Raw genomic sequence first — 26,373 nt, 5'->3', positions numbered from 1 at the left:
CTCTACTTCTGATCTCAATTTCAATCTCAGCTCTCATCCACAGGATTCTTCTCTGATCATTCTCCTAAATCTATCTCCTCAACAACATATTCTCTCCCCTAATATATATTTGTTTTCAACCGGGAAACTGGATACATCTGTTGTCTCTGGGCTTACGACCAGAAGTAACCACACCCGCTTATTTCGCAAGTTACTTTCACTGGAAACTAGAACTTTCGAATGTTCTATCTTCACACGTGTTCTTTTGGCTAACTAATCATGGCGTCACTTCGTCTGTATAACACAATGGATCTGTCGTTTTTATATTTACTTCAGAGGTAATACCCCACTGTGGTCCCAATTTGTGGAGTTGAAGCAGTGTATAGTATCACAGAGGTAGTCGTATGCATCTAAAACTCCAAATTGAAGCATGACGAAAAGAACTCTAGAATACCAAACAAAGAGCAATAAAAACAAACAAACGAACAAACAAGGAACTTTCAGAGGAAAGTACTACCAATTTTGTTGGGAGCACCATGATTAAAAATATAAACAAACTTTATACTTACTTATTTTGAGGAATAAATTCTATTAGAATCATTTGCAACAGTTTCTGTAGGGCCTTGAAGACCTATAGAAAAAAACCCGCATATATATATATATATATATATATATATATATATATATATATATATATATATATATATATATATATATATATATATATGATGTAAAAAGGTAAGAAGATCGTTCTAAACCCGTTAAACATGTCAAGAATTGGAAAAAATTAAAATATCAAATAAAAAAAACGAGTATATAAAAACACAACTGTTGGTAACCGTATTCATTTAAATATTCTCTCTCTCTCTCTCTCTCTCTCTCTCTCTCTCTCTCTCTATATATATATATATATATATATATATATATATATGTGTGTGTGTGTGTGTGTGTGTGTGTGTGTATGAATATATAGATGTATATATATATAGAGAGAGAGATAGATAGATAGATAGATAGATACAGTAGAGCCCCGGGATACGGAATTAAAAATTAGTAACAAAATACAGTACAGTATATAATACACATGTATACAATCAAATAACATTATAAATAACACCGTACGTTGGGACAAATACCGTAACCAGGAAAAAACATTGTATTCCACACCGTAACCTGAAAAAAAAAAACGTATCCTAGAGCAATCGTATCCTGGAGTTCTGCTTTATATATATATATATATATATATATATATATATATATATATGTATATATATATATATATATATATATATAAAACTCAAATGACTTTGTAACGAGTGATGTAACCCACTTTCCGGTTTACAACATCCGGTTGCGCATGCTCGCATAAACATTAACCCATAACAACGTAAACAAATAAACACAAATCGCTTCTTTTGCAGATTTTGACCTGCGCACTGAAATATTAACGTTATTATTTCGAAATTATTATTTAACATGGGGAGAGTGGGGGTGTTTTGCAACTATTCTTTATTACAACTATACTGTCGCTATTTTCTTACAACTAAACAACTTTAACCATTGACAAACATAAGAACAATTGTAGTAAAGCCAAGATTACTACTACTACTACTACTACTACTACTACTACTACTACTACTACTACTACTACTACTCTCTATCTGTCTCTTTTCCTTCCTTCCTTTTTTATTTTTTGTTTACATTTCTAGATACAAAATAGTTGTGTGAGAACGGTAAATTTGTTGACACATTTACTAATCTGTTTCAATATTTGTTTTATTTTATTTTATTTATTTAGGTTTTATTTTTTTGCTTCAGGTTTTATGAATTATTTTTTTTTTTAGATTTTAAATTTCTATAACTTGGTTGAAGGATTCCTATATGGGTTTTTCATTCTTATATTTATCATCGGCAGGTTCATGTGCGTTTTTGCTGCTAAATGACTTTCGTCGGCGTTCGATTCGTAGGAAAATCATGTTTAATTTTCGATTTTTGAACGATTATTCGGAAAAATAGTTAACTTTACACGAATAGGGAGGATTTTTTTCATGTTTGAGTGATCCGTTCGTTATTTTTCATTTTAATATACTTTCATAGAAATGTTTCTGTTATGCCAAAAAAACAAACAAACTATTTTCTTTACGTCACGCTCATACATGAATTCCATAGCTAATACAACATACTGACCCAACGGGTCACGGGTAGTCTAGTATATATATATATATATATATATATATATATATATATATATATATATAGTTCAGAAATTCAAATTTACAAAATGGACAATCCTAACCAGATGAAAATGTTCAGCATTTGAAATAGAGCATTGATATGGGAAGGAAAATTAAAAATTTGTAAATTAAAATCTACAACATTTATTATTAGGCAGAAAGAATATAAGTTGAATTTTAAAATTACCATATTCGATCGAGTTTCGAAGAATAGTTCTTATCCTCATAGGAAAAATAGTTAGCAAAATAATATTTCTATGTTTGCTGGTTAGCACATAGACTGAAAACTTCTAAAAGTGATAGAAGTCATATTTTCGTTTACAAATAATGTAGAAATATGCGGGTCAAAAGGATATTCCAAAATGAGATTCGTTATCGCCACTTCTTTTTGTAATGATAATGATGCCACTGAGCATCCTCTTGAAGAGAGAAAAACTGGGGTATAACTTTGGATCTGGTGACAGACGCCTCAACCATCTACTGTTTATGGATGCTTTGAAAATATTCGGTGGAAATGAAAAGGAAATGGAGAGACTGGTAGAACTTGTGGGGACATACTCAGAAGACATTGGGATGGAGTTTGGGATTAGTAAATGTGCGGTGCTGGTGATGAAAAGAGGAGTAAAGGTTCATTCGAATGGAATAGTGCTGCCAAATGGAGAAATCATGAAAGAAATAGAAGATACAGGATATAAGTATTTAGGAGTGCTGGAGGGTGTAGGCATCATGAACAGAGAAATGAAAGAAAAAGTCAGGAAGGAGTATCTGAGAAGAGTGAAACTAATTGCAAAGTCGAAACTGTATGGAGAAAATCTAATGAAAGCAGTAAATGCATGGGCAGTCAGTGTTTTGAGATACAGTGCACGAATTTTCTTTTTTTTAATCATCATCATCATCATCATCATCATCATCATCATCATCATCATCATCTGATACAGAAGTAAAATACAAAGAAACACCAATTGAAACCAAGACAGCTGAAAGTGTATAATTTTAAATTAACCCTCTCAAGTATCTACATCAACTGGTACCATACCAAATATAATCGACATTTGATACCAATAATTTCAATTGACCTTGGATATTTCCATTGACCTTACCGAGGATACGTGATCGTAAACATTTCTTTAAATTGACATTTGATACCAATAATTTGAATTGACCCTGGATATTTTCACTGACCCTGGATATTTCCATTGACCTTACCGCAAATTTTTGATCGTTAACATTTATTTAAATCGACATTTGATACAAATAATTTCAATTGATCCTGGATATTTCCATTGACCTTACTGCGAATTTTTGATCGTCAAAATTTATTTAAATCGACATTTGATACAAATAATTTCAATTGATCCTGGATATTTCCATTGATATTACCGCGAATTTTTGATCGTCAACATTTATTTAAATCGGCATTTGATACAAATAATTTCAATTGATCCTGGATATTTCCATTGACCTTACCGCGAATTTTTGATCGTCAACATTTATTTAAATCGACATTTGATACAAATAATTTCAATTGATCCTGGATATTTCCATTGACCTTACCGCGAATTTTTGATCGTCAAAATTTATTTAAATCGACATTTGATACAAATAATTTCAATTGATCCTGGATATTTCCATTGATCTTACCGCGAATTTTTGATCGTCAACATTTATTTAAATCGACATTTGATACAAATAATTTCAATTGATCCTGGATATTTCCATTGACCTTACCGCGAATTTTTGATCGTCAACATTTATTTAAATCGGCATTTGATACAAATAATTTCAATTGATCCTGGATATTTCCATTAACCTTACCGCGAATTTTTGATCGTCAAAATTTATTTAAATCGACATTTGATACAAATAATTACAATTGATCCTGGATATTTCCATTGACCTTACCGCGAATTTTTGATCGTCAAAATTTATTTAAATCGACATTTGATACAAATAATTTCAATTGATCCTGGATATTTCCATTGATCTTACCGCGAATTTTTGATCGTCAAAATTTATTTAAATCGACATTTGATACAAATAATTTCAATTGATCCTGGATATTTCCATTGACCTTACTGCGAATTTTTGATCGTCAAAATTTATTTAAATCGACATTTGATACAAATAATTTCAATTGATCCTGGATATTTCCATTGATCTTACCGCGAATTTTTGATCGTCAACATTTATTTAAATCGGCATTTGATACAAATAATTTCAATTGATCCTGGATATTTCCATTGACCTTACCGCGAATTTTTGATCGTCAACATTTATTTAAATCGACATTTGATACAAATAATTTCAATTGATCCTGGATATTTCCATTGATCTTACCGCGGATTTTTGATCGTCAACATTTATTTAAATCGACATTTGATACAAATAATTTCAATTGATCCTGGATATTTCCATTGATCTTACCGCGGATACTTGATCGTCAATGCCTTTCTTGATCAACAAAATGGACGCCTTAAGGATGGTCCGTGGATCCTCCGTCTTTGAAAGTTCGACCATTTGCTGAGCCAAGGTTTGAAGAGCGTCTTCGCGGTTGATCCAATTCTTCGAGTAAGCCTTTGAAACCTACAAAAGAGACAAAAGATTAATACAATTATATCTCGTTCTCTTCATCTATTTTAAACTTCCAACATATTAATTTTTTTTTTTTAATTTTAATATGTCTAAAATTTTCTAATGATGGATGTAGCTCTGAATTTCAAATCATCCTCCTAATCCAAGGAAACTATTATTTTAAAACGTTAATTAAATCTATGCCATATGCATGAAGACATCCAGGGAAGACAATGGAAGTGGTTCTGAACCTGTACTTGACCATCTATGTGTTAAATGTTCACGTATTTCCACGTTTAAGTGACCCATGGGGTCATAACCCCCCCCTTAAAACCTCAAATGCATATATCCAATTTAAATGAAATTAAAACCGTGTATATTTAAAAACACTATTTCAGAATTTTTAAACATTTATTAATTTCGACTATGCTAAGAAGTGAACATTGGGGGAGGGGGGTTGATAGTAAAAACAAAGAAAGTAATATACAATTAATGACGAAAGTCTATATTCCAAATTTCGAGATGTTTATCATCTTGCCGTTTATTCTTTAAGTCTGTTGAAATGCACAATTCTGACAGCATCTGTTTCGTAGCGCAGAATCATTCATCTAATTATTATGTCAATTTTCTTAATTTACTCTATTCCGCCCTTAACTCATCAGATGAAAGAGAACTTATCAACTTTAAAAGAAAATTAATAGTGGGGCAGATTGCTGAAACAATCTTTCACTTAGTGATACAAGCACCAAAATTGAAATTTGTCAGGTTTGCTTCTGCAGCCATCTTGAAAACTGGCAGCCATCTTGAATTTTCTGATGGCTAACGTTCTTTTCTTAAAAAGTATGTTCTGAATGTCATTTTTGCCAATTTTGGTGCTTGTACCACTAAGTGAAAGATTCTTATGGAATATTGAGATAACCTGCCCCACTATAAGGAATATAGGCATGGTTAAAAAAACACAGTACTAATCGAGCAACACCGGGCCTTCCAGCTAATGTGTATATAACGTGATATGATCAGTCTCATTAAGTAGAGATATAAACGTTTTGGAAAAATTTCTGTTGATTTCTTGAAAATATAACTCACCAAACTTTGGCCGAAAATGTCGATTGTAGACGAAGCTTCACGTAAGTCTTTTTCACTCATTGTTTCAAAATCTGCGACATTTGCTACAACAAAAAAAAAAAAATTCTAGAACAAACAATAAATACAAGCAAACAAAAACCTTTTACTTGCAAAATAATACTATTTCCTCGTATAATATTACAAGTTGATATCAAATTACTGTTTATACATTTTCAATATCTAATTCGACATTGCTCAATACATGACTAAAACGCAGTCGATAAACATAATCAACTTTATAAATACATCACAAATATTGTCTTCAATCATTTTGTTTAGTTGATCTTTTCGTTCACCAATCTGTTTTTTTTCTCTCGCATTGCTTATAGGTTTCGTGAATACTTATGTTCATATATTATATATATAGAATAAAAATTACAATAAGTTTACCAAGGTAATCAAAATGGTAAACTTAAAATATATTATAAATATTAAAGAGTTAATATTTACAAGTAAAATAAACTCAGCCAGATGTAAAAGCTCAATAAAACCGAAAAGGAAATAGAGCTTATAATATGGACAAATTATTAATAAAACATGTTAAAAGACATCTTGAAAAAGAGTTAAAAACATGTGTTTCCTTTTTTAAAATTAAATATGTTTTTAACTCTTTTTCAAGATGTCTTTTAACATGTTTCATTAATCATTTGTTCATATATATATATATATATATATATATATATATATATATATGTTGTTTATTTGTTTTTGTTTGCAATACTTTTCGAATTAATGCAATTATTTTTACGAACCTGCATTTTTACCTAAGTACGAGTTTGAAATAATTTTCCGTTTGACCAATTTGGTACCCCCAAATTGCGAGCGGCATATGTATTGTTTTAAAAATATAATTATTCATTGACACGTGTTTCGTCGCCTACGACTCACCAGAGTGGCCGAATCTAGACGAAGACGACGAAACACGTGTCAATGGATAATTATATTTTAAAAACAATCTATATATATATATATATATATATATATATATATATATATATATATATATATATATGTGTGTGTGTGTGTGTGTGTGTGTACATTTCCCTACCAAATTACTCTGTCAATTTTCAATCTACAGACTGGAGATTTGACCTCTGCGGTCTCTACCAAATTACTCAACCAATTTTTGGTCGAAACATATTTGAAGTTTACATCAAGTGTATTCAGACGTACGGCAAGTTTTAAATCGGTTTTTGGCCGAAAATTTGACTTCCAAAGGGTCAAAGTTCCAAATATTTGACCTTTGCAATCTCTAGCCAATTTTGGGTTTAAACATTTGAAATTTTACATAAAGGGTATTCAGACATGCAGAAAGCTTTTTTAATCAGTTTTCGGGCGAAAATTTGGCTGCCAAGGGGTCAAAATTGAGAGAGTTGACCTTTGCAGACTCTATCAAACTCCTCCGCGAATTTTTGGTCTAAACACTTTAAATTTTGGATGTAGGTTACCTTGACAGGAGTCAAACTTTTTAATATATATATATATATATATATATATATATATATATATATATATATATATATATATATATATATATATGCACATAAAGTTATGGCCAGTACATAGGACCCGGCATAGCAGGGCCGAACTGCTAGTATATATATATATATATATATATATATATATATATATATATATATATATATATATAGTCGATGACTACAAATATATTTTAAGCCCCCCTCTTTGGGTAGAGCATTGTTGTAAATAATCTCACCCGCTACTTAATTGGCTGAAAATGCGAAGCTTGTTGTTTGTTTGTTTACGAACAGACGATTTGAGCACTATAAAAGTGGTGGCGGGTGTCTATTTAAATAGACATTCCGACGAGTTATTTACGGGAGTCGATTCCATGGTCGAGTGGGAGAACTGCCGACTGTCAACACGGCGGTTCTAGGTTCAATCCTTGGCTTGGGAGAGATGCTAGTCTAGCGGCACTGATGAGTTGTGATACAACGAACCAGGACTGTATGTCGATGACTACAAATATATATATATATATATATATATATATATATATATATATATATATATATATATATATATTAGGAAATGTACCTGGTGTTGTCTGGTATTAAATGTAATGTTAAATTCCTTAAAAAAATGAAGTAAAAAAAAACGCGAGTATTATGTCTTTTTTTTTTTCATTTTTTGTAAGTAAAAAAAAAAAAACTTGAGCTGAGATCGACACCAAAACCAAAACCTTAAGACAGTGAGTTAAGAACGATAACCATTAGGCCAGCTTGATATGAACTTTTAAAAGTGTTTTCAAATTTACTTATTCTTAACATAAGGAATCTGTTATGTAAACGATTCACGCATGCGCATTCGTGAAACAGTTGACAAACAAATAAAAATCCGATGACCACCAAGTACCAATTTTTCAGTTTTTTAGCAGTCCCCTTTTATCCGGATGAAAACCGATTAAAAACCTTTCTACATGTTTAAGTACCCTATATATAAAGTCTATAGATAACGAAATTGTTGAGTATATAGGTTGAGAATTGTCCTCACACACATTTTCACTTTTATATCTATCTATACACATATACATACATACACATATAACAAAAGCTCATATACGGTCTTACAAGGGGCGTGCAATAAGTAATGCCCCTGACCCATTTTCAGTTGTCTGATTTAGCTGATATTTTGCATGTGCAATGATTTATATCTCTACGGGATATATGGCAAATTACAGCTCTGAACTAATCGTGGTTTATGAACTGAGTCAGGCGTGAAATGGAGCCTGTTGAATGTCGAGCAGTGATCCGGTTTTTGTATTTGGAAGGACGCACACAACATGAGACTTTTGATGAAATGAAAGAAACTTATGGTGATAATGCCCCATAATATGACCTTGTAAAATGCTGGCATCGTGAATCCAAACATGGCCGGAATTCTTTGGAAACAGCTCCCAGACGTGCCGCCCCCTTCTGCCATTGATGAGGCATCTGTCCATCAAGTTGAGGCTGTCATTTTGGAAGATCGGCACATTACTATTCGCCAAATAGCCCAAGATGTCAAGATTAGTACAGGGTCTGTGGAAACTATCATTCATGACCATTTGCATATGCATAAGGTGTCTGCCAGATGGATTCCCAGGTTGCTCACACCATTCCAGAAGCGAGAATGCGTCGAGTGCTTGAGGATGAATTTGGAGATGTGCCAAAAAGATGAGTCAAATTTTTTCAAAAGACTGATTACACAGGATGAAACCTGGGTCCATCACTTTCCTTCAGAGACCAAAGCCCAGTCAATGCAGTGGAAGCACTTAGACTCACCACCTCCAAAGAAGGCAAGGGTGCAGCCCTCCGCTGGCAAGGTCATGCTCACAGTCTTCTGGGACCAGGACGGAGTAGTGATGACAGAGTTTCTGGCAAAGGGTACCACAATTACAGGAGCCTATTATACTTCACTTTTGAGGAAATTAAGGGAAGCTATCAAAATCAAGAGGCACAGCAAGGTACCCTCCTCCTGCTAGACAACGCTCCGGTCCACAACTCGCATGTCGCCAGATCAGAAGCACAGGCGTGTGGTTATGAAATCCTCTCCCATCCTCCCTACTCTCCTGACCTTGCACCCTCTGACTTTCACCTCTTCCCAGCCATGAAGTTGTTTTTGAAAGGAAAGCGTTTCCCAGATGATGTAGCCTTGATTTCTGAAGTTACATCTCCAGAGCTGCATCAAACGATGGGAGAAATGCATAACTCTGGGTGGTTCCTATGTAGAGAATTACTAATAACTGTGCTAAATTTCATTGCTCTACTGCTATAGAAAGTGGCCCAGGGGCATTACTTATTGTACGCCCCTCATGAATGTAGGCAGTTTATATTTTAAAGCTCAGGGGGGCATAGGGTGAATGGGTGGCAGTTCTATTTTATCGGTATGTAAGCTGCATATTATCCATGCAGGGGTGTTTTATTGACAGATGCAACCGAGATGACAACAGCACTTTGAGACGGTGTATAATTGTAATAATATACACCTTTTTGCATTACACTCTATATAATACGCTCCTCCTTTATCTGAGAATTCGACACAACTCTCCCCAACATCATCTATAATTTATTGATTTACTTCGTTCCTGATAGAATCCCACGCTAGACGTTTCATCCCCATTATGTTATCTAGCATCTTCTCTACTCTTCTGATGAGAAGCATTAGGCTTCGAAATGCCTTAGCATAAAGAGTCTCCTCTATCCCTCAACTAATTGTTTGTATTCCCTTATTGAATAAATATAGTTTTTGTGACTTCATTTTCCACTCTTATTGTTTTCCTATATATCTTCTTCTCTATATAAATAAAATGAACTCATTTTTCCCGTCTGATTGTGACCTTAATAGGATTAAAAATCAAGATATTTCATGCAAATATAATATGCACAAACGGCAGAACAATATCTGAGGTGTGTTATAGGCTTATTATTTCTCAAATTCCTCGATAATCTTAGATTTCTATACTTTTTCTGCTGAGAAGTCACGGCCAAAATCGGTTAAGATCAATGGAAGTGGTAAAATATTTTCTCTCTAATAAATTCCTCCTCCCCCTGCCACCACTTAACACCATTTGGGGATCGTTCACAAGGAACAATTGAGAAGAGAACACCGGTTTGGCTTCGTAGTTCTTTCATGTGAAGTTATTTAAAATCACTAAACTAAGCTGCAGTGCTCTGTGGCGTAGTGGTTAGCGTGCTGGACAATTCGCATTATATTTTCACGTTCGCGCCGACCTACCGTAGTCGTTTTTTTTTTTTTTTTTCCTAAACAACTGGAATGGACTTTTCTTGGTGGCCGAACTGTTAACGTTGCAGATGTTTTTTTTTTGTTTTTTTTCACACTTTATTTTCCTACTTTTACTCATGACTCCGGGTTTGATCCTTCCTACTTACCTACCATAACATTTTTTAAAACTCCCCCCCCCGTCCCGGAAACAAACACTCGGGCAACGCCGGGTACCCCCGCTAGTATATATATATATATATTTATATATATATATATATATGAATAAAAAATCAATACGAAATTCTCACTGAGGAAGATCGAAGGATCGGTCGAAAACTATGTGCTTTTGAAGGAAAAATTCTTGTTTTTTTCAAAAGACTTTTTGTATTCCTACACGTCAACACAAGAAATAAATACTGAAAAAATACAAACATTTATATATTTTTCGTATTGATTTTTTATTCATACATATTTAAATATATATATATATATGTATATGTGTGTGTGTGTGTGTGTGTGTGTGTGTGTGTGTGTGTGTGCATATATTACCTGCGTTAGTTTTAGTTTGATCTTGTTCAGGAATAATCAATGGTTCTTCTATTTCATACGCAGGTGCAAATTCATTATGTTGTGTCCTTTACAAAAAAAAAAAAAAAAAAAAAAATTGAAAAATGAAAATAAAAAGAAGAAAAGAGAGAAATTAAAATAAGACAGGTTAATCAATTAATAAATCTCGTTGTCTTTCTACGTGCCCTGCCCATCTGGCCTTTGATGTCTTGGTGCCAGTATTGATGTCAATAACTCTTGTTTGTTGGCGGATCCAGATGTTTGTCTTTCTGTCTTGTAGAGTGATGCCCAACATTATCCTCTCCATCTTCCTTTGTGTCACTGCCAAGATTTCACTTTGGTGGAAACACATTTGCCCGTCAATAAATACACGCCATATGTACAACCCGTTCCATGTTATACAGAACGTCATTTTAAGACAATCTTGCTTTCCTGATTCTGTTCATTTATCCTCACATTTCATGATCGATGTTTCTGACAAAGGGGAAAGAATCGCTGTTTTTCTGGGTCGGAATCTATTCAATCCAACAAAAGTACAATTGCATCAATCCAATTAAACTCTCCCAAGATGCTTACTCCCTACTTTTAGTTGTTCTTGCCCACAGCCTTCCTCAAACTTCAGCTTTATTTTACTTTTTTTCTCCCACTTAAATCCCAGTCCTATTTAGAGACTGACCTGATATGAAAATACAAAAAAATCTTTATAATGCACGTACTCGTCTCGAAACAAAGATGTCATAAATAAGTAAAAAAAAAGTCACATAAGTCAATCAAATAGTTTTTTTTTATTAAGAAAATAAAATTTTACATTTTTTTTTGCGATTAAAAAGTTTTAACTATTTTTAATACCAGCAAACTTTCAGTAATCGAATTGAGTTGTCGCCCTTGAATTAAAAAAATAAAAAACAAAAAGTAAACGATATGGCCGTACCTCCCTCGTCTTGCTTCCTCATTAAATTTGATTTTTTTTGATAAAAAATATTACCTGATCAATTTACGTGATTTTTGGAATATGACATCTTTGTCAAGTAGATACACAATACAGATTTATTTTTTTTATTTTTTTACATAAAATTTGTTAAAAAGCCAATGAGTCACAGATCAGTTGGTAAAATCAAATAAACTGTTTCGTGCTAATTAAAAAAAAATATTTCTATAAAATAATTTATGTCGCTAAAAGCGGTGAATTGCCAGCTTCATGTAATTAATTAAACAAATATTTTAATAATTAAATTATTTGGACTTGCGAGATTATTACCTATTTGTAATTGGCAGGGGTCGTTCTTCATAGGGAGTCCGAGGGGCAGTTCTTTGGGTGGAGGGATCACTTGGCGGTAACGCGTCGATTTTCAGATTGAAGTCAATCACTTCTTTTGGGTTTTCTGAAAAGAACATAAGAAAAAAAAAAGAAAAAAGAAACTACACTATAATAATAGCGAAATTCGAAAGTTTTAATATTGAATTTCAAGGCTAACCAATGGTCCCGACTTAATTGTCATATTACAGTAATGAATATTTCAAAGAATTACGAAAAACGATAAGATATAAAAAATTATTAAAGAAAACATTTTTGACGAAATTAACGGGAATAAAATGTTTGGCTAACACACACACACACACACACACACACACACACACACACACACACACACACACACAAAGAGGAGAGTTCCAAAGGCAGGTAATTAGCGCGTAACTATTGCCATTTTTTTAAAAATTAGTCATGCGTTTTATCTTGTTTTTAGAATAACTCAGTTATTTTCCTTGTTATGTCACGTCTTCCCAATGAAATATGGCGAGGGTTTTTAACAATAAAAGTAGAAAACTCGTGCTTAAAAAATAATGTGGAAATATTTAAGTATTTCTGACATACCAATTTAGTAGATATCATTGTATTTAGTTGAAATTGAAACAAAAAGTCAGTAGATACCATTTTTTTTTTTAAATCGAGTTTTTCGTTTTCTGGATTTCCGGGTTTCAGTATAGTTGCACCAAAAAAAAAAGTTTTATTTTTGTTGAAGAAAAACAAACAAAACAAAATTCGTTTATAAATAAGGAAATCTTTTTGTGTTTTGTTTTGCCATGGAATAAAAAAAACTGAAATAATCTATCTATCTATCTATCTATCTATCTATCTATCTATCTTACCAATATCTACGATAAAAGGTTATATCTCTGTCTGTCTGTTTGTCTGTCTGTCTCCATATTTTCAAACTGCATCTCCCCCGAAACTCAAAGTCGCAGATCGGCGCTAGGGGCGTCAAATGATTGGATTTTTTTATGGGCCGTTCTTTTATGAATCTTTAGCCGGTTAGAATAGTCAAAATTGGAAAAAAAAAAAAAAAAAAATCGAAAATTGAAAAAAAAAAAAAATCGAAAATTGAAAAAAAACCACAACATTTTGTACTATAATCTTAGTTTATTTTTAATTTTTAATCAGTTCGTATCCGTGTCAAATCGATGTATAGGTAACGTCACCAATCTTGAATGCTACAGTTTTGCTTTTGGTTTCGATTCTAGTTGATGGTACCAAATGCTTTTTTTTTTTAAAAACCTTTTGAAACCACGACTCTATTATGATATATACAAAATCTAGGCAAATCAAAATATCATATTTAAGCGTATTTTACCGCAGCCACCGAGATATAGAAGGCCTGTTAACTGAAAAATGCCTGCAGGCAATGTAGGTAAGATTTGTCGAACTGTTACTGTCGATACTATATGACTGCATTTCTAAAAGGCGCATTAAAACATGTTAAAAAAGAAAAGAAGGGCACTCAATTCGATTAATAATGAAACTGAACTTTATTCAATATAAAATATAAATATTATCTATGTAAAATTACGTAATTTTAAAGCAATATAAAATCTAATACTGATAAAACCGAATTATGAATTTAGGGAACAAACAATTAAAGAAACAAAACACAAACAATTCTTGGCCTTCGGGACAAGATCACAGTGTAGTATCTGTCCTGATGCTACAATTAACCTTTTCTGTCTTCGTCCGGTGGAGGAGAAATCTTTCATGAATAAGACAATTTTTATTTTTATTCCTATCCAGAGTGCCCCTTGTTGAAGAGCTGGATTTTCCCCACAAGTTTATATGCTGAAATATTTAAATATCTATTACTTTTAATACAGAAATTACATTTAAAGTTTTGGTTTTCTGTTCTTCTATGTCCATTTTTTCCATGTTTTTCATCAAAATGTGTGGCGTATTTTCATCAGTTACATGGTTAGGTATCCTATACTCCTCTATAGTCTTCATTTTCATATCAGTGCAGAATACATGAATATGGAAATGAAGTTCACATAACAACTAAAAGACAATCATACCATAATGTTAACATTGGTTAAAACCTAAGAAAATATAGTAAACATCTACGATATTAAATCAGGGTGGTGGTGAATTTGAGAGAGAATATTATTATTATTATTATTATTATTATTATTATTATTATTATTATTGTTATTATTATTGTTATTATTATTATTATTGTTGCTATTATTATTATTATTGTCGTTGTTATTATTATTATTAATGTTATTATTATTATTATTGTTATTATTATTATTATTATTGTTATTATTATTATTATTGTTGTTGTTATTATTATTATTATTATTTTTATTATTATTATTGTTATTATTATTATTGTTATCATTGTTATTATTTATTATTATTATTGTTATTATTATTATTATTGTTATTATTTATTATTATTATTGTTATTATTATTATTTATTATTATTATTGTTATTACTATTTATTATTATTATTATTTATTATTATTATTATTATTATTATTATTATTATTATTATTATTATTATTTCACTCACTAGGAATTGTCTCACAGACCATCATCAGTGATCGCTTGCTGGCAGTAACCTGTGGTATTCGCCGGAGACTGAGTGAGAACAAGTCTCCCCAGATTTCCAATGTTCTCCACCTCTTCACCACTCGTGCAGATGATTGAACGTTATCGCAACAGCCGTTTGCCATTGATTTCTCGTTGGCATCGGCCATTGGTGTTTCCTGCGGTTTGAGTGACAAAATGCCTACCCAAGGTACCAGATTTGAATTGCACACTTCCAGTGGAGGTCTGGTTAGTACTTTCCCACCTTTCCATCCTCCTTGACTCTTCACAACTAGTTGGTGTGGCACCAGTCGATGTGTTACAGAGAGAGAGAGAGAGAGAGAGAGAGAGAGAGAGAGAGAGAGAGAGAGAGAGAGAGAGAGAGAGAGGTGAGTAAACGTGGAGATAGACACGTTTACCAGAACCGAAGGTCAGCTGACCAGATTACGTATGAGTGACGTGGTCAGGTTGGCTAGATCTGTGAGATTTGATTTGGGCTTTGAAGAAGACGGACGGTTTTCCGTTGTCTCCCCCTCTTAACTGGGGAGGGGGGAGACGAACGCTGACGTGTGTAGAAGAAGAACCCACACAGGCCGATTTCACTTCCACCTTCTGCAGGACCTCTGGGGAAAGTGAAATAAAAACTATAAAACCCATTCATCGTCTTGGAGTGATAAATCTTCGTCAACAGGTATCAAGTCTCCCTCCAGGATGATATACAATATATAACAGATGTCATCTACAGTTTTTTTTTGGTACTTCACGGAGAATGTGGACCCTGCGTAAATGGGTTTTAATTTAATGGCTGCTGAGATTTTCTTTCACTTTCTTCATATATATATCATGCACTTTTTTTTGTAATCAAGCATGTATTTTATTTTTTCAATTTTTCTTTATTTCTTTAATTAAATTTGATTCATACTTTTATTTCGTACTTGTTTTTATTTCATTTTCATTTTGTTTTAATTTATTTTTATTATTATATTATATTTTCCACACTAATATTTTTTATTTTTGTTACATTTATTTTGTCATACATACTCAAATAATGCTTTTGGCCTTTTTTGCCTCAAATAGTATCTTTAAAAAAGTATAGTATCTTTTAAAAACCAATGAAACTTTTGCGTATGCGCTTTTTAGGGAACAACCATTAAATTAAAACTCGTTTACGCAGGGTCAACATTCCCCATGAAGTACCTATTTTTATTATTGTTGTTATAATAATAATAATAATAATAATAATAATAATAATAATAATAATAATAATAATAATAATAATAATGGTGCTTGTGTAATGTACACACCGTTCTATATTTTAGATAGGATTTTCAAATTAAATTACATTTTTATGGTATCTTTTTTCGTTAAATTGTTAGGTGAAAGTGCAGAATACTTAGTAAGCCCCCCTCCTGTTAAGAATGGCTTTCTGAATAACGTTATTATTTCAGCACGGTGCGTACAACATTTATTTATAAGATAAAACACAAGAAAATATGTAAACTAAAATTTAATGTATTCTTTATTTTTAGTTCATATCAAAACTTTAATTAAAACTGATTAGTTAATAAATTTTTAAAATGAATTTGTGTTCGTATGACTCTGGTGAAAATAGAGAATTTCCTATTTCATTTCCTATTTCAGTCACGTAAAATGTTATAAAACAAACAAAAACTGTTTAAGTTTTAAATATATTTCAAAGAAATAAATTACGCCCGGTGCTAAAATATTGAATTCATCGATCGTTTTAGTTAAAAAACAAGCAAACAAGCAAAAAAACAAAAAACAAAAAAAAAACAAACCCCAGACCAAAACAAAGTAAGACAACAACAAAAATAAAATAAAAAACTGTCGTGAAAAATGCTTTTAACTTTAAAATATTTGGAAATACTCAATGAAAAGTTTTATTTATTATTAAAAGAACGAACTGAAAAATATTCTCATATAAAAATTGTTTTGCAGTTTAATAAAAATAATTAAAATGAAATATTCGACTTTCTTTGATAGAAATAAAACAAGTTTACTTACCGTTATATTTTGTTAGATTAAAATTATTCCAATGTGCAATTATGATAATTGTAATAATAATTTAAATGGAGAATTGTTTTTTTCTCTTTAGGAGAATAAAAAACACATAATTATAACAGCCACAAATATAAGGTCACGAAAAATATTTTTTGTGGCCACGTGGTTGAACACCGGAAACTTTAAGCACCTTTGTGCCTTTACCTACATGTTGATCTGGTAATGACGTCACGCTGTCATGTTCATTGGCCTGATCTCTGGCCAATATCTATTTATCTATGCCACAAGAGACGTTCCGAAAGTAATGCCTCCTATTTTTTTAAATTTTATTTCAACACTTGACTTTGTCACGTCAGTTGCTGGCCTCAGAAGCCACGTTCAGGCCTACAGACATAGTTTGAGCATCACTGACAATTCGCACAACAACTACAGTGAGGGTGGTGATAAACATTGAGATAGCTAGCATCTGTCAAGACGAAGCAATTGTTATCTATCTATCTATCTATCTATCTATCTATCTGTCTGCCTGTCTATCTATCTATCTATCTATCTATTTATCTATCTGTCTATCTATCTATCTATCTATCTATCTATCTATCTATCTATCTATCTATCTATCTATCTATCTATCTATCTATCTGTCTGTCTGTCTATCTATCTATCTATCTATCTGTCTATCTATCTATCTATCTACGTGGTGCCTTCAATAAGTTTCCAGATTTCTTTTCGTATAGGTACTTTTATTGATAGTACACACATGAAACTCTATATTCCAAAAATCGAAGTAATCTCCCCCGGTTGCAATGCACTTGTTATACCATTCCAACAACTTCTAGAAGGCCCATGGAAGTCCTCTTGCGTGAGCGTGTCAATCACCATCGTCGCAGCCTCTTTCATCTCCTCAATTGTCTCATAACGACAACCTCTAAGGTTTTCCTTAACTTTAAGGAATAACTAAAAGCCACAGAGAGCAAGGTCTGAACTATAAGGAGAGTGAGGCACTTTCTTAATGCCCATCTTGGTTAAATAGTCTGTAGTTCTCTCTGAGTACCCTTGGGAAAAACCCCTCCCTCTCTCTCCACATTAAAAAAACGGCCTTGTGCCTACTTTGCTCAGTGGGGAAGCAAATAAATACCAACTCATATGACCCAAATTTGTTTGTTATTAGTTGCTTGCTGTACAATAAGTCATAAAACTTACTTTACAACGAGTGTTTTTTGTTTTAATTTGGATTTTAATTTCCTTAAAGATTCGTTATTGATTGTATCTTCCGCATCTTCAGTTCCTCGCGAATAATTGTGTGTACAGTTCCCACACTGACATCAAATTGTGCACTTATTGTTTTTGTAGACGCATGATGGTTCTTATCCGTGAAATTCGTTATTTGGCCAATCCACTCTGGTGTTCTGACTTCCTTACTCCTTCCATACCTCTCATCATCCCTCACAGACTCCCTGCCTTTCTTGAATCTCTTATACCACTCATACACTGATGCTTGATTCATACAAGATGGTCTAAAAGCAGTCTGAAGCATTCCATACGTTTCTGTGGCAATTTTCACGAGCAGATTGCAGTTTTGAACGTCACTCCCCCCTCACCTCTCTCTTTCTCTCTCTCTTTCTCTCTCTCTTTCTATCTCTCTCTCTCTATCTCTCCTTCTATCTCTTTCTCTCTCTCTTTCTCTCTCTCTATCACTTTATCTCTCTTTCTCTCTTTTTCTCTTTCTTTCTTTCTTTCTTTCTTTCTTTCTTTCTATCTCTATCTCTGTCTGTCTGTCCGTCTCTCTCTCTCTCTCTCTCTCTCTCTCTCTCTCTCTCTCTCTCTCTCTCTCTCTCTCTATCTATCTATGTCGGCATGTTCGAGTGACTATATATTGGCAATGGATATGGGTATTTATAATCCTTTTCATTTCATTCTTAAATAAGGGAAGAATCCAGGTTTTCCTCGACGTCAAAACAATATGCTACAAATGCGGGCGTACCACAGGGGTCGATCCTTGGGCCTTTAATATTCCTGATATTCATCAATGACCTCCCTCATAAAATTGTATCTGAGATGGGTATATTTGCTGACGAAACCACTCTCTATAACAGACCCTAGGGGAAAATGAATGAACACGTATCCAAGGCAATGGTGAAACCCTAGAGGAAGACCTAACCCTAACCCTAACCCTAACCCTCCAGTCAGTAGTGGAATGGGGACAAAAATGGATAACATTTAATGCTGCCATATATAAATAAAATGAACTCATTTTTTCCCCTCCGACTTTGACATTTATAGGACTGCACCTGTATACATTTGGTGCAGTCGTATCATTCACAAACTGAATCGCGACATCTGTCGTATGTTATAGGCTTATTAGCTGTCCAGTATCTTGCTGATCAGAGTTTCCTATATTCTGTCTGGTGAGAGTCCACTGTAAAAATCGGTTACATTTAATGGAAGTAGTAAAGTATACTCTCTCTAACAAATTCATCCTACCACCGCCACTCACTTACACCGTTCCAGAACGTTCACAGGAGACATTTAAAACCGATCACCGGTTAGAATTTATCTAAAAACTTCTTTCCTTTAATAATTACAAAACCTTCAACAACTAATAGCCATGGCTAATAATACATTACCTGAAAGTACTTCGTTCAAACTCCCCAACTTAACGTTCATGGGGAACATGAGTTGGAACAGATATATTAAGAACATTATCAAAACTGCTGCAAAATTGCTTATGACCTCACTCAGATTGTTCACGAACCCACCCGTGTGCCTGACAGTGACGGCCAGTATGCGAGTCTACTAGACCTTTTTCTCACAACTTGCCCTGAACTATGTTCAGTTTCTGTTCTGTCTCCTCTTGGATCTTCCGACCACTCTGTTGTATCAATTAAGATAAAAATGAAATGTAATAAGTCCCCAGACGTACCTCTTCATCGTACAGTATATCGATACACTAAGGCTGACTGAGATAGCTTCCGTACATTTATATCCGATCTACCTCTGCGTTCCATGTATCTGATGTATCGTTATTTTCATGGAAAGTGTTCGACTGAGCTTCAGTCTATGGTCTCCCCTCGCCAAACTTTCACAAGAAACACTCGTCTAGCTGAAAACACTATCAATAATTCCCCCCACTCTTTATCTGTGCCTAAACCTAAACGTAGATTCCATGAACAAAGCTTCTTTCTTAGAACTGCACGCCTGTGGCATTGCCTTCCGTTTTCCTGCTTTCCAGCTGACTACAATATGGTTGTCTTCAAGTCTAACGTAAACAAGTTCTTGATGAGCCGTTCCATATAAGTTAACAAATTTACCGAATTTTCATTACTAATGATTACTATATTTTCCAATTTCTACTGTACACTCTTTAACCCTTATCCTTGAGTGGCCTCTTGGCTTTGATAATGTGGTGATGCCTGTGTAAAAAAAAAAAAAAAAGAAGGTGGGCTCTCTCTACCGTGCTAGAAAGTTACTTATGCCTGAGAGTATCCCTTACCTCTACAAGGCCACCATTCGCCCATATATGGAGTATTGTTCCCACATTTGCGCTGGTGCATCTGCTACTAGTTTCTAACTCTTAGACAGGATTGAAAAGAGAGTTGCCAACCTAATAAATCTCGCACTGTCAGCTAGGCTTCAACCTCTGTCTCATCGACGAAATTTTGCATCCCTCTGCCTGTTTTACAAGTAATTTAATAGTAGGTGCCCCGACGAACTACAAGCTCTTGTACCTCATCGACGTAAATACCCCTGACAAACCCAACAAGCAGCAAAATCCCACCCCTACACAGTAGAAATCCCCAGATGTAAGAAAGCCATCTACTCTAATAGTTTCTTCTCTAGGACGGCTAGACTTTGGAATTCTCTTCCGGGTTCTTGCTTCCCTGACTGTACTGATATGCAGAAGTTCGTGTAATGTAAACAGACATCTTGCTGCTCAACTCTCTGCAAATTATGTCCCAGATAGTAGTCGCCTACATCAAAGTGGCACTGTGCCTTTTTTTTGGGGGGGGGGGGGGTAAAAAATACCAAAAAAAGTTGAATTTTCTTATCCTTTGCTTTTGCTAATGATGAGGCACCAACATCCAAACATCCACACACTTTTTCAGTAACTCCAACCGAGAGATCATTTTAGAGTTCTAACCCGTCCCTCCAACTACAATTGTTTGCATCTCTCTTGCACTTGGTCCACCGGATATATTCGCCATACACGATTGTATATGTATGCGTCTGTACTTACCAGAGATTGGCATTTCCTCAGGCAGAAACTGCAAATAGAATTATTGCATTAATTAAATCTCAGCTAAAAAGAATTTATTACAAAAGTAATTATTAAAAATGATTTATTATTAATTAAGTTATGATAAAAGTAATTATCAAAAGGAATTATATATATATATATATATATATATACACACACAAGGCATAATAACGTTGACACACCAAAGTTAAGCAACGTTGAGCCTGGTTAGTACCAGATGGGTGACCATTTAGGAATTCTAGACACTGTATGTGCTTTCCGCTTATCTCGGCATTGTTTCCAGTCGTCCTGAACCTCCACTTGCCACTAGTATTCAACAATGTTGAATCAGGAGAGGTGTGGTTAGAGACTGCGCAACTCTTGCCACAAAAATTTCACGCGCCGGCACCCTTACCTTGAGTATCCATAGTCTGACAAGGCTGAAGAAAGCTTTAATGTATATATATATATATATATTTGCACACATACATATATACAAACAACACAAACTACCAACCTAGGTGTACCAAGTTCGAATCCGGTTTTTTTTATCTTGAAAACACTTTGCTGGCAACCTTCACATGGCACCCTATTTTTATTTATATAAACAAATATATATATATATATATATATATATATATATATATATATATATATATATATGCAGAGCGCCCGGCATTACCCTGTCTAAAAATAAATACGCTTAAATACGATATTTTAATTCATGCAGATTTCGTATTTATTATATATATATATATATATATATATATATATATATATATATATATATACAAACAACACAAACTACCAACCTAGGTGTACCAAGTTCGAATCCGTTTTTTTTTATCTTGAAAACACTTTGCTGGCAACCTTCACATGGCACCCTATTTTTATTTATATAAACAAATATATATATATATATATATATATATATATATATATATATATATATATATATATATATGCACATATACATATATACAAACAACACAAACTACCAACCTAGGTGTACCAAGTTCGAATCCGGTTTTTTTATCTTGAAAACACTTTGCTGGCAGCCTTCACATGGCACCCTATTTTTATTTATATAAACAAATATATATATATATATATATATATATATATATATATATATATATATATATATATATATTAGGTATTTTTCATTAAAAAAAATGCTGAGTAGATATCATTTTCTAAAGTTTCGACCATTGACTTAGATATGTGCCTATTTTCCCGTCGTGTTCGTGATAGAGCGTGGTGTCATCAACAAATTATGCCTATTTGTTTTCCCCTCGTGTTCGTGATAGAGCGTGGTGTCATCAACAAATAAACCCATTTTTGGAGATCATTTCATCAGGGAGGTTGTTTATGAATATCAGGAATAACAGAGGTGCTGTTTTAGAGGTATCGCCATAGTGGACAACCTGGATCATACTTACAGATAAAGAAGCGATCTTCATGTCTAGGAGATTGTTCAGATCCAATTCCTTGTAGAGTCGGAATCGGAATTCGTCAATCTGCACCTTTTTCTCTAAAGCCTTGTCGAAGTCTTCGTATTCGGCTGCATGGCGCTTTTCAACCTCTAGTTTTCCCAATCGTTCACCACCCTGGGGATGCGATCAGATTGAAAAAAGAACTCAATGTACATATTTAATAATGAAAATATATATAAATTTTAAAAATTCGTTTCCCTGTAGTAATACCCCCCCCTCGATTTGGCCTTTGAAAAGAGAGGGCGAAACCTGGTCGGCCAACTCTTCCGCATTATCTATTTTTTTTCTTTTTTTTTTCTCTCATTAAATATTTTCCCTTTGTCCTACTTTTTACCATGGATACAAAAAAACTCAGTCTTCCCTTTTTCATAGCTATAATAAAGTTTTGTACCCCCCCCCCAAATAATGATTAGAGTTTCGTCCTCATTTGGGCTCATCAGTTAAACATAAATCCCGAGTTCGAATGTGTCTAACTGATGATCCCAAATGAGGGCAAAACTCTAGTCTTGGACTTCCGGTTTGTTGGTTTTCTTGGCTCTTGTAAACTGTGACGTTGTCTGGCTGCGTAAACATATATATATATATTTATTTACCAGTGGTGAAAAAACCGGAATAGAGTACTCAATGTGTAGCCAGAGCAGTATATAAGAAATTTATTACTGTGAGTCCAGAATGAGTTTACATATTTTTTCAACTAGAGGAAGATCCCCAAAGAGAGGAAAAATCCAACTAGCATCGTCAGAATTCATAGATGGACATCTATGAATTCTGACGATGCTAGTTGGATATTCTGACGATGCTAGTTGGATATTCTGACGATGCTAGTTGGATTTTTCCTCTCTTTGGGGATCTTCCTCTAGTTGAAACAATATGTAAACTCATTCTGGACTCACAGTAATAAATTTCTCATATATATATATATATATATATATATATATATATATATATATATATATATATATATATATATATATATATATACTGTTGGGACGATTATTCTAAATCGGAATCGGGAATCGGAAAAATCTGAAGATTTGTTGGTATCGAAATCGGTATTGGCATCAGAAAAATTGATGCCTATTTTCCAATGCCAAAACGATTCTTTTAATTGCCTTTTTTTGAATTTGATTTTGTTTGAAGTAAAATCTAAAATCGCAGGTAAAAATGATAAAATAATAAATATTAATTGATTTTAAATTACCAGTAAAGCTAAAATCGATTTTACGTTCAGGAAAATATCTGCATATTTTTACAAAAATCAGGGAAAATAACAAATCTATAGTTAAATTATTACAAATTTATAAAGAATCTGAATCTGAACCGGAATCGGTAATTGTATCGGAATGGGAAATTTAGTACAGAATCGGTAAGTGTATCTGAATTGGGAAAAATAATCGATCGTCCCATCACTAATATATATATATATATATATATATATATATATATATATATATATATATATATATATATATATATATATGGTAAAAATGGTAATTAGTAAAACCTGAAGAGAGTGCTCAATACTATTGCAGAGCAAATATGCGTTTTATTTTTTATTACCATTTTATCTGTTCAGTTACATATATTTTCGGTTACCGGATATATATATATATATATATATATATATATATATATATATATATATATATATATATATATGTATGTGTGTGTGTGTGTGTGTTTTTATATGTTATTCCAAGTTAAGATTAAGGTTGTATAATAGGACATAAAATTGAACAACGCTACAATAGCGTAGTAATCGTTTGTGGTGAAAATTTGGTATAATTTGATTATTTAAGTGGACAGCTCAAAAAGAACTTGTTTATATTAGACTTGAAGACGACCATGTTGCAGTTAGCCGGAAAGCAGGCCAGCGGAACAGCAATTTTAGGAAAGCAGCTTTGTTCATACAATTTGCGTTTAGATTTAGATACAGTTAGAGAGTGGGAGAAATTATTGATAGTGGTTGTAGTTAGTCGAGTGTTGGATGTGAAAGTTTTGCGGGGGGGGGGCATAGATTAGAACTCAGTCGAGTACTTTATTAAAAATCACGGCAGAACAGAGACAGGCTCAGAATGTGTCTGCGAGAAAGAGGTTGCAAGGAAGAGAAAAGAGCATCACCTATGAAATAGAGTTTGAACTTTGTCTAGGCATTCGCTGATAAACTCTGTAAATTAATATTTAAATTTAATTCCTTTCCAAAACCCGGGTTAATAAATATATATAATTGCGAAATACATAAACAAATAAATAAATAAATAAAAATAATACAATAAGTAAATAATCAATAAATAAAAATGAAAAATGAATAAAAATGAAAAAGAGAAAAGATAAATTGATGAATAAATAAAAAATAAATAAAAAATAAAAATAAAATGAATATATAATAAAATAAATGAATAAAATTAAATTAAAATAAAATAAATCCAAATATAATAGATAAATAAATATTAAATAAATAAATAAATAAAAATAAAAACAAAATAACTAAAAAATGATAATTAAATGGATAAAGATAAAAAATGATAAAATAAAAAATGATAAAAATAAAAAATGATAAAAATAAAAAATGATAAAAATAAAAAATGATAAAAATAAAAAATGATAAAATAAAAAATGATAAAAATAAAAAATGATAAAAATAAAAAATGATTAAAATAAAAAATGATTAAAATAAAAAATGATTAAAATAAAAAATGATAAAATAAAAAATGATAAAAATAAAAAATGATAAAAATAAAAAATGATTAAAATAAAAAATGATAAAAATAAAAAATGATAAAATAAAAAATGATTAAAATAAAAAATGATAAAAATAAAAAATGATAAAATAAAAAATGATAAAAATAAAAAATGATAAAAATAAAAAATGGTAAAAATAAAAAAATTATAAAAATAAAAAATGGATAAAAATAAAAAAATGATAAAAATAAAAAATGATGAAATAAAAAACGATAAAAATAAAAAATGATAAAAATTAAAAAATGATAAAATAAAAAGTGATAAAAATAAAAAATGGATAAAAATAAAAAATGATAAATATAAAAAATTATAAAATAAAAAATGATAAAAATAAAAATGCTAAAAATAAAAAAATGATAAAAATAAAAAAATGATAAAAAAAAAAATTATAAAATAAAAAATGATAAAAATAAAAAATTATAAAATAAAAAATGATAAAAATAAAAAATGATAAAAATAAAAAATGATAAAAATAAAATAAACCAAATAACCAACTAGATACTAAATAAAAAATCAATAAATAAAATAAAAATAAAAATTAAATGAACTAATTTAATAAATAATCAAAAATGAAACAAATAAATACACAATAGAAATGTTTGTGTTGCAAACCTTTTGTAGTTTTTCAATTCCAATTTTGATCTGTTTCGCAAAATCATAGCGTTCTTCTGAAAACAAACACACACAAAAAAAACCATAAACAAAAATAAACACACGAAAAAAATTTGACAAAATAAAACAAAAATTAAATATTAAATATTTACATTGTTTCCATCTTTCGGATCGTTTTCTTTATCTTGCTCGTATGTTCACAACG

The 26,373-nt window shown here is 32.1% G+C and overlaps 1 protein-coding gene across 3 annotated transcripts in view; it reads right to left on the bottom strand.

The window, feature by feature from the left end:
* LOC145266527 (centrosomal protein of 104 kDa-like) overlaps positions 1 to 26,373 on the bottom strand; it is a 122,384-nt gene that overhangs the window by 37,000 nt on the left and 59,011 nt on the right. For 2 of the 3 annotated variants that reach the window (XM_080122284.1, XM_080122281.1), the window contains exons 9-16: positions 26,169 to 26,224; positions 22,761 to 22,928; positions 21,319 to 21,346; positions 12,460 to 12,583; positions 11,184 to 11,269; positions 5,871 to 5,953; positions 4,638 to 4,796; positions 549 to 610 (exon numbers count right to left, since the gene is read on the bottom strand). In XM_080122284.1, the coding sequence (XP_079978410.1) occupies positions 549 to 610; positions 4,638 to 4,796; positions 5,871 to 5,953; positions 11,184 to 11,269; positions 12,460 to 12,583; positions 21,319 to 21,346; positions 22,761 to 22,928; positions 26,169 to 26,224 (766 nt within the window). The remainder of the gene's footprint in view (positions 1 to 548; positions 611 to 4,637; positions 4,797 to 5,870; positions 5,954 to 11,183; positions 11,270 to 12,459; positions 12,584 to 21,318; positions 21,347 to 22,760; positions 22,929 to 26,168; positions 26,225 to 26,373) is intronic. The other variant, XM_080122283.1, reaches the window with a different exon arrangement.

This window comes from Euprymna scolopes, chromosome 41 (assembly GCF_053919585.1).
Source record: "Euprymna scolopes isolate OS-2025 chromosome 41, ASM5391958v1, whole genome shotgun sequence".
Taxonomy (NCBI): domain Eukaryota; kingdom Metazoa; phylum Mollusca; class Cephalopoda; order Sepiida; family Sepiolidae; genus Euprymna; species Euprymna scolopes.
This window is presented reverse-complemented; position numbering and strand designations above follow the sequence as displayed.